The 10,970-nt window shown below is 33.2% G+C and overlaps 1 protein-coding gene across 3 annotated transcripts in view; it reads left to right on the forward strand.

Moving 5' to 3' along the window:
• The window catches only part of LOC105346273 (sodium/calcium exchanger 3), a 39,286-nt gene extending 28,332 nt beyond the window's left edge, over positions 1-10,954 (forward strand). For 2 of the 3 annotated variants that reach the window (XM_034467603.2, XM_066088891.1), the window contains 5 exons: positions 113-212; positions 587-598; positions 3,805-3,912; positions 6,227-6,385; positions 7,356-10,954. In XM_034467603.2, coding sequence (XP_034323494.2) covers positions 113-212; positions 587-598; positions 3,805-3,912; positions 6,227-6,385; positions 7,356-7,726 — 750 coding nt within the window. In that variant the 3' untranslated portion in view covers positions 7,727-10,954. The remainder of the gene's footprint in view (positions 1-112; positions 213-586; positions 599-3,804; positions 3,913-6,226; positions 6,386-7,355) is intronic. The other variant, XM_066088890.1, reaches the window with a different exon arrangement.
• The last annotated feature ends 16 nt before the right edge of the window (positions 10,955-10,970 follow it).

A 10,970-nucleotide genomic window follows, 5' to 3' on the forward strand; every position in this document is an offset into this window, starting at 1 on the left:
GACAAATCTTATTTCTTGTGATGAAGACCTTACAATGCAGTCTATGGTAAAGCAATTAATTGGTATCATGCTATGGCAGTTTAGGTTTTAGTTGTGCTTCACTTGATTGCAGAATGTAGTGGACAAATTGCTGAAGAAAGCCAATGTGTCTCTGGTTGTTGGAACTTCATCTTGGAGGGAGCAGTTTATCGAGGCCATTACTGTCAGCGCAGGTATGTCCAGCAAGTCAAGCCTACATCCCTACAGCAAGAACAATCAAATGTTAGAGCCCTTGTCCTGATATGCTGTGATAATTTCAAAACCCTGAATGACAAATAAAACTCCTAGTAGTAGCAGGGGTGGTCTTGCAGCCTTTGTTTGGCCTTGAGAAGTTGCATATTGATCCTTTGTATCATTTTGTTTATTTATCTGATAATTGCTGCCTACTTGTTTGTAAACAGAAAGCTCATCAAGACAACATTTTGTTTACCCCAACTCATTTGCCCAGAACTGCCCCATAAAGGGACTAATTTTAACCATGAGTGTTTAGTATTGACTTGTCGCAGTGAGTTGATTGACAGAGTGTTTGCTTTACATTTGCCTGCAGACAAAGACTCAGGTAACGTTTTGTGCAGTACATGGTTTGTCTGTCTGTCAGTGTGTGCTCTAACAACTATGTTACTGGTTCTAACAACTGTTTGCATTTGAGTAGAGCGTTTCTGTACTCTGACTAACCACTTGTGTGCTTCTGTGGTGTTTGATAACCCCTGTGTAGAACTTTATGATTTGATTGTAATATAATACAGATGTAGGACCTCTGATACTAAGTATATAACTTAAACCTACGTTGTAGATAATTCTATCAATTAATGAATAGAAATAGATCTATATTCTTTATAGATACATGTATAAACCTTTTGTTTTAACCTTTTGCAGATTCTAACTTTATTTTCATCACACAGTACCCCTTTATATTGTGTCATGTATCAACTACTTATTTAGATTGCTATATCAATTTACCTCCTACAATGTGTCCCAATGCAAACTTATAGTCATTTACTAAGTTATGTACATGTACATATGTGTTTACATAATTTTGCCAAATGGTCCTCATTTCAAATCAGGGAAACTCAACAATTGGACATTGGATAGTACTTGTATTAAAAAAAAGCGATAAGAGACATGTTACTGAATACAGTTTTCTTAATTGAGTTCTATATGATAATGTCTTTTGCTGGATTATGCATAAGTTTCAAGAGGAATCACAGAAACTTGTCTAAATGAGGTATTCTATAATGGACTATAAATTATAAAGAACAATCTTTGTATGAAATCATTCCATAGATGGAACAGTCTATTGCTGTCTTTGGACAAAGGAATCCCTCCCTTTTCTAAGATGCTTATATTTGAAATGAAGTATATAGATCAAATAGGTTGTTAATTTGTACTATAGCTCTGAATTTTACTATGGTAAATTTCTATAATTTGCTTTAAATTTATTGCTGCAACACAATGTCTCTGGTCAATTTTTTTTTGATGAAGACAAAATTTTCCCTGACCACCACATGGACCCCATGTCTGTAAAAGAATGAAAGTATAAAAGCACTATTGCTTTGAGATTCTTATCACATTATCTCTGTGCAGGGTTTATTGATCAATAAGGTAAATATTTAATTAATGTTATTAATTACTGTGAAATCTGGTTATCAACTATGTTAGCAATATTTCTCGTGAATGATGTGGCCAAATTCATTCATAGTGGCAGAACGCTCCTACATTAAACAGCAAATAGGCCAACAGGTTTGACAAAATGAATGCGTTTGCAGCATCAGATTGTATTGATTTTCCTTTGATATCCATTATGAAATGAGACTTGTCCATTCATCTCTGTAATAACCTATTGTGCGCAGTGTTCAATATCAAGGAATAGTCTAACGCTATAGATCGTGGACAATTCAATATGTAAGAAGCTTGGTGCGACACAAAATTAATACACACAATATAGAAATAGCTCCTAACTTAGGCACCAGTATCCCCCATGTTGTAGGAAGAAGCCAGCAAGTTTAAACTTGATTCACAGTGGTTTAGGACATACATGTACAATCAAAAATTGAAATGTATACTTAGATTATTTGGACACACATACATATTTGTTAGTAATATTAAGAGTATAAATACAAAGACTTCAAATGGGAATGACTTCTTTTATGTTGAATATGATATATCTAATCTATTAATACATTTTAGACGTAATGGGAAATAATTCTTTCTTTGGATCGATCACATTAGATGTGATATACATGTATACAAATTCATTTGGTCCTTATACTTCTTTCATCAATTTTTCATGTTTGCTTCATGTGTTCTCAAAGTGAATAGTAAATGCTCATTGACATACATTTTACCGTATTATTCTCCGGGGAATAAAACAGAGTAAAAATGAGAGTTCTATGTCAAAAATCTTGTTGATTACCTTAAAAGTTTTTCGTGTAATTTGATTAGTGTGCATGTTTTTACTAGACATGTTTAAAGTTGGTACCATATTGTTACCTTGATTTGTACACATCTAGATAAAGCACTCCTTTCTTTTTTTCAGATTGATAGTATTCTGTCAGGTATTAATATACCAAATAAAAAATTAGAGTTAAATTTGAGAGAGGTACTCTAAACTTTGCGATTGGCTGTTGATATCCAACAGGGTTTAAATTAAAAAAGATATTTTATGACATGTGTCTAATGAGGAATCAAAATTACAGTTTCAATACTTACTTCATATTTTTAGATGCATGCATTTTTCAAATCCATAGTTTTGATTTATATACTTTACAGTTCTCTTGCAGGGTTTTGCTTATGAACATTTTTTGATTTTGTAACTTTAAGAAAACATATTTCAAACATTTCTATTTGCAACCTGCAACCAGACAGACATCATACAAGTATTTAGTATAATTTTAGATGGCTGCTCGTAGTATTTTAGACCATTTTAATGTAACTTCATGTTATCATTTTGTTAACGATATATTGAATTCAAATTTATCATGTTATTGGGGTCTCTCTCTCTCTCTTTCTCTCCATATTAATCAGTTATTGTGTAAAGACTTTTTTTTTTTAAACAAGACAACACATTTCTATTTCATTTATGGTCAGCACAGAGCACAAACTTTTATTTACATGAATTGCAAATTTGAAAAACTTTATTCTTTATGCCCCCCCCCCCCCCCCCCCCCCCCCATTGCTCTTTTTGAGTCTTAATTTATGAAAGAACCTCGTCAGGAAAAGGCTTATATAGACAATGCCGCCTGCCTATTCAAATTATGTTTAAGTTCTTTAAAGAGTACACCTGTATGAATGTGCTGATTCGGGAAACCTTTTCCACGGGTGTGGATGACCCCTAAGCAGTCAACGAGTTTACTGAGTCTTTCTGTGCTATGGTGTATATGTTAGATAAAACTTATCTTTATGTAACTAGAGTTCATGCACTGCAAATATTTCTACCAGCACCTCTTACATGATTTACACTCGTTTTGCAGTAAATTAAGGTTCAAAACAATACCAAGATGCCATGAACTTGAAATCTTATCTACATTATAATTCAGGATTGCAAATTCCATCAAATGTAATTGTAATGTTATCTTCATGGTAATTCTCAATTCTGTACATTGTATATCATGTCATAGACCAGTCAGTGCAGGACTGTTGTCATATATAAATATATATGGATGGGTCACAGATCAGTTTTCATTGGACTTTTCAGTCTGCTATATTATCTGTTATATTACTCTGTTACCATTTCATATCCATTATTTCAACGGTTAATGCTTCCAGGAGATGAAGATGACGAGGAAGATGAGAAGCTGCCATCTTGTATGGACTATGTCATGCACTTCTTAACCCTTTTCTGGAAAGTTATCTTTGCCTGTGTGCCTCCGACAGGTAAATACACCCAAATATTCAATAATTTGTTCTCATTGCCGATTATTGTAGAAGCAGAAATATTCTTTGCAGATTTAGTTTTGTTATTTTCGCTGTTAGTATAAATCAGCGAAATTAAATACATGACGACTTTTTAACCCAAGTATTATTAAATACAGAGTTGATATGCGATACATTTCAAAGATTACAATATGACGCCAAAAAAAATGCCAACGAAATTGTATTTTGGTTTAAAAACAACGAAATTCTAACCCAACAAAAATATGTGCTTTTACAGTAAGTTAGCTACTATGGTACTAGAGCAATTATGATACTGAATAATTCAGGAAGAATTTCAATGTTGAATACTGAATTAACCTTTACTATGGATGATAATATTGGCCAAATTTCATTAAAAATATTATATTTTTTGAGTTGAAAGCTAAGACTTGAACTTTGTTTTGTTGGGTGCAAAAATGAAGTAGCTTTCAAGCTCTTGTATTTTTTCATGCATAATAATACATGATAAAGTCTTATTATGCATGCAGATATTTTCATCTTAAACACACCTTAAATCTGTAAAAGGCAAGAAACTTTTAAAATTGCAAAAAATGACTGACGCAAATTTTGTGACAAGCAAAATAACCCCGGATATACGGTATATTACTTTGCTGTTGTCTATCTATCAGTCCGTCAGTTGGTCCACCAAAAGTTTCCAATCATTTTATTTCAGAGTTTGCATATACTGAAATGAAATTTTATATGCAGATTAATCGTAAGAATATGTAGGTCAAGTATGGTTTTGGGTATGATCAAGCAATTTTTGACAGAGTTATGCCCCTTGGACTTTGAAAAATTGCAGTTTCATTTAATTTTCTTCGCAGAGGTAACTGGTTGCACTGAAATGAAATTCAGTATACTGATTTATCATAAGAATATCAAGGTCAAGGTCGGTTTTGGGTACGACCGAACATTTTTTGACAGAGTTATGCCCCTTGGACTTAAAAAAAAATTCCAATAATTTCCAATTTCCATTCATTTTCTAAGTTAATACCCCTTGAAAACCATTGTCAACCTCCGCTTTGCGTCGGTTGCGTATGGTTTTCTTAGATGTCAATTTCAACTGTTACCCTCACAAACAGGCAATATTTATATAATGTACGGAATACCAGGAATATAGTATATTATATACAGGACATTTAAAAAAAACAGTAGTAACCCAAAAGGCCTGACAAACTAGGTAATACTGAACTACTTTCTTTGGATAAGTAGACAGGAATAATACTTAATACTGATGCCAAGAGTCATATAGCTGTACATATCAGACTATGTACGAGCTGAACTGGTATCCAACACTCATTACAGACTTACAGTGTGAAAGATAGGGAGTGCCAAAGAGTACAGATATCTATTAACAGCAAAATCATGCACTTGTTTGCTACCCACACAAAGAGTATTGATAGAATCGAGTGAAAACAAGCCGTGTGATGGACTGACACTAGATGTAATAGATATGTCTCTCATATTCAGCATCCGAATTAGAACAATCACATTATGGGTCCAATATAGGCCTGATACAGAAGGATTTACTACTGAATAAAATTAAGACTTTATCTGTCTGTGGTCTTTTGACAGTCTGCAAAAAAGAGTGGTGTTTTTTTTCAAGTTGACTTCGCATTTTGAGTCAATCTTCTGAATTCTCATTGAACTTACAACCTAACCCTGCTTGCTTAGTGGAAGATAGGATAGATGATTATTGAACTAATTTATGGTTTCTGTTGTATTCCCCCATCCTTGTTGATATGAATTAGCTCAAAATGAGCACATTAAAAGCCCATTCATTGAGACATAATTGTGTATTAAATGTGAAGTTCAAGGCCAGAATTGCTATCAGTGAAATGAAGCCTCAAGCTGTCTGAACCAATTGAAAGTGTTCTGTTGCTGAACTCCGTATGTCACCAATTACAGCAGCTTGCAGATAAAACATGGAGCGTTGATTCCATATCCTCAATGCCCTTGATAGAAAGTCATATCAGAAGTCTTTGCATGAGCATATGTAGCTTTAAAGGGAGAGGGATCGAGTGAAAGTTCATCTTAATTTTTGTACCTATCAACACATATATTATTTGAAAATTGTTATTTATATTCATATTGTTTTGGATTCAATGATTTTGAAACTATGACCTCATACAAAGTTAAAAAAAAAAATGGCATTTACATAAAGCTTAGCATCAAGGGAGAAAGGCTCAGTCCACAGCTTCGAAGGTTTGTACACATTTTGTGATCTGTTTCAGACCACTGTTACTACATGTACGTATTTTGTGATGTGTTTCAGACTACCTGGGAGGTTGGGCTTGCTTTACTGTCAGCATCATTATGATTGGTGTGCTGACCTTGTTTATACAGGACCTGGCTACAGAATTTGGTTGCACAGTCGGACTCAAAAATTCAATCACAGCTATCTCTGTAGTGGCCCTGGGTACAAGTGTACCAGGTAAGTCAAGAAAGACAACTCCATTTCATTTTATGTCTGCAGTGAACAATCATTGATAACTGGAATATGTATACTCTTTGAATTTTATGTTTGAAATTTTGTTGTAAAAAAGTATGTATTCAGTTATTGTGTTACAAATAGATCGTTCATAATGAGACTAAAGGTGCGATCACACTGCGATTTTACATCAGATTTTCAATTGACTTGCTCAAGTAAGTCGATTGGAGTCGATTGCTGAGGTGGTCACAAGATACGATTTTACAATCAATTTTCGATTAATTAAACTTATTCAATATATTCGTTGTATGGGAAAAAGTCATTGTGACCTCACGATTCTGGCCAGTCGATTGAAAATCGGACGCACTTCAGATTTTCAATCGACTTCAGACTTTGCTTTCGACTTTTGACTTAAATGGTCACACGATACGATTTTAGTCGAAAGCAAATCAGATGAGAAAAATCTGATGGAAAATTGTATCGTCTGACTATTTCACTGATGAGGCTCTGCCAAGTCCTAGACCGTGAATCTTGGCCCTTGGGTTGAATTTCACTATCCCACACAAGTATATAACGAATAATTATTTTTCTCGCATTATTTTACATTTTAAAAAATTATGTTTGACAATTCTATGTTCCATTTACTTTTGCTTGCAGGACAGGAAGAGAGCATACAAAAAAATTTTTCCATCAAAATATGATAAATTGTGTAATAAGTTAAGCACTAGAATGACTTATAGATTAGCTTATTCTATCATTTATCATTTCCTTACAGCATACATTGCTTGTTTACATTTTACAGTGGCATAGTAATACACAGTATAAGACAGAAAACCACACACTGCTATTCCACACTGGACAAACCAATCTTACTCCATTGATAATGGGAGAAAAAAGAGATTTTTCAACATTGTTTTATTTTTTCCTTGGACATTTATGATGAAGTTAAAATGAGTCTATTTGGTTATTTCAGATACATTTGCCAGCAAAGTAGCTGCTGTCAATGATAGGTATGCTGACTCCTCCATTGGAAATGTAACAGGAAGTAATGCCGTCAATGTATTCCTGGGCATTGGGTTGGCTTGGACAATCGCTGCCGTCTACCATGCAGTCCAGGGAAACTCATTTGAAGTTGACCCGGGCTCGCTGGCTCTTTCGGTCACTGTTTTCTGCATTGAGGCAGTACTATGCTGTACGGTCATTGTGGTGCGTAGGAAGTTCGGAGGCGAGCTGGGCGGTCCGTTCAAGCTGCGAATAGTCACAGTCGTATTCTTCGTGTTTCTATGGTTGTTCTATATTATTATGTCAGCGTTGGTCGCCTATTGTGTCATTCCATCAATCTAAAAAGACTCTTCACGGCCACCAACACTTGATTGAGCTATATACCTTTTGCTCTTACTACCATCCTATGATTTAGCAGGACTTTAAGAAACCTTTGAGAATTTGAGTTGCAGAAGGGTATGCTCAATATGACTTTCTTTTTATTTTGTTTTTGTTTTTTATTGGTATTGTCTATGCAATCATTCAACACTGTCTAGAGGTGGTGTGATCGTATAATCTTTAAGAGTATCTAAAACTCAAAATCAACCACATTTAATCTGAGACCTTAAGAAAGACTGTATGGGAATTTCCTGTTTGATGAAAATTATGATCACATGGTTATAAAAGTGGTGCCAAGTTAAGTTTCCTCTATATGCATAATGTCATTTGTACCAAGGGGCAAAATCCAAAGAAAAATCAATTTTGATAGAAAATTGACAGAACACAGCCCAAATAACCTGCCATTGCAATCATTTTTGTTTAATTAACTTTTTTTAAAGATATCAAAATATCTTGATATACAAATGTATAGACATGTTTATGCATAATTTCTATCTTATTGAAAGTTGGGGGGATTTTTTGGAGGTTATACATGTACATATAATGATATATTTGAAAAATACCAGGTATATGATGCAATCTTGTATATGGTAAACCAATTGTTTTGATATGTACTTTCCATCAAGAAACAAAATCCTCTGCAAACTTTCATTCATTTGACATGTTCTTTCTATGATATATGTACATTATTTTGTTAAAAGCCCCAGAACAAATCATTGGTTGTAGATTTTAAGATGCCCGTGTTGAGAATGTGACATACACATGACAAACCTTCTACCTCTTTTGTGCATGTTATTTATGTTGTTTACTCGATATTTTGGTTTGCAAATTGAGCTTATATAACAAACTGACCCATGAATCTCACACACATATTCTCAAAAGTTTGGTATGCCAAGCCTTAAGTTAGCAGCTATAGATGCAGACACAAAATACTTTGATTTGAGTTACCTTAGATTTTGACTGTGTGCTTGATCTCTTCTGGTGGTAGTGCTTAGCTGTGTAAGCCAAGAGAATGAGGGTTACTGCTTGATTTGATTTTTTTGATGCAAGTTATTTCAAATGTAGTACATGTATACACACCAACCTCTAACTATTTCTAGATGTATTGGAGAATGATGTGTAAGGTGTGTCTTCAATATGAACTAGGACTGGGTTTGACCAGATGACGGGTGTACAGAAGTCAAAGCTTTGTTTTTATTATCCAGTTACATGTATTAACAATGCACCCCTCCCAGTTATGCATTTATCATTGAAGGTCTGTTGTTGTTTTTTTAATTCAAGATTTCAAATTAGTATATATTATTTATTAAATAAAAACCTTAAGATATGCAAATGTTTTAAAACATAACCATTTTTATGACTCATTCTGTCAATGGTAAAGAAATCAAAACGGTTTTTGTTGATCACATACTGCAGCTGTCATTGTATTAAACAAGATTTTAGATTAATATAACTGTTAAGGTTATCAATTCAAAATTGCTCATAATTATTAAGCATTTCATTTAATTAATAGGCCAATGAAGATATAAATATTTTTGCTCATAATTAAGAATTATATATGAGTTGTGTGTTATGTTATAATAGAATGATATTTCATGAACTACTTTTTTTACTCCTAGGGCATTTATGGAGGGAATTTGATAGATGATCACTAATCCCTTTCCAAAACATGAAATATAGCAAATCGTTATTTTGTTAGCATTGATAATCATCAACATTATGGTGATGTTTTTTTTTCTGATTGAAAACCTTTTGTCCGTAGATTATTTTTATTTTGTATGCATGCATGTGTATCATGCAGTTCTGTTTCTTGATTTCTTTTGTTGAATAGATTACTTGTTTTTTAATATTGGTATCTGTCATATATGTTAACAGATTTTGTTTTGTGTTATTAAATACAGAATTTTTGTTTTGGTACATCAACCAACCCTTCCCCCAACCCCCAAATACATATAAATGTATACACGTTTTCCCATTAATTAATGATTTAATTTAAAAGAGTACCTATGTGGCTCATTAATTAATGATTTAATTTGAAAGAGTACCTATGTGGCCATTGAAGGAATTGGCCTACTGGCTTTATGTCTTTGAAAAATCAAAGTTGACAAGAGACTTTTAATCAATTCTAGTAAAATATTATGCCATGGAAAACCAAACAAGCCAACAAGACTTACTATGGCCTAGATGTGGTTTTGTTTTCCCAATTTTATCTGGATATTGGTGCAGATGTGCACATGTGAATTATTCATTTGGAATAAGAATAAGTTTCTTATCAAGACGTGTATGTGTGTTTGAATGAAATCATATAGCATCTATTTGAAATCCTTTGATGTGTGAAGATTGTCTCATTTAATTTGTACCCTTCTTTGCTAACCAATAAGAGACGACTTGTTTATTTTCTTGTCATTTTATACAATGTACCACCAAACCTTCTGTCTCCAATTGATTCTTCTCCCCATGCTTTGTGAAAACATCATTATTCCAAGTCTGACCTACATTCCCATCACCATTGGTTACCATAATGGCTTGGTGTGTTACCATTGGTTGCCAAGGATATCAAGGGTTACAAGTGGTGTGACCCATATTGAGAAGTTAATAGATAAAACATTGGAGATGTATCAATTAGTTTGTTTTTTACTCATCATGATCTTTGTTAACATGACTTTTTAGAATTTAATGAATTCATGTTAGTGGTAAGAAGTTTATATCCATATATGTTTTGTTGAATATATGAGATCTGTTACTTTTAAGAACCTATTTTTCTGTGATACTAACATACATTTTTTTAAATTATTGTAAACAGTTGAAAAAAAAATTGTTTGAAACTGGAAGTGAATATCTAAATCAACTTATTATTTATAAAAGTTTAATGTATGGAGGTATTTATTTATTTATTTGATTTATTTGATAGTTGTATATAAAAATCTATTATTTCTGCATGTCATTTACAAAACCTCATGATTAATTTTACATTAGTGTGATGAACCCGTTCAATACAATCCTCAGAAATGTAGCTCTGGTTTTGCATTAGATATTTCCTTTATGGAAAAGAGCAGTGAAACAGTTTGCTTCCTTGTTGGACCCCATTCCAGTTATTTATTTTCCATGTTTAGGTATTGTGTTGTTTTTGCATTCAATAGATATATTGTTTCAAAGTTTGGTTGTCATTTGAATAAAGGGTTGAATAAGATAGATCAGTGTATTTGCT

This window comes from Magallana gigas, chromosome 6, assembly GCF_963853765.1.
Source record: "Magallana gigas chromosome 6, xbMagGiga1.1, whole genome shotgun sequence".
Lineage (NCBI taxonomy): Eukaryota > Metazoa > Mollusca > Bivalvia > Ostreida > Ostreidae > Magallana > Magallana gigas.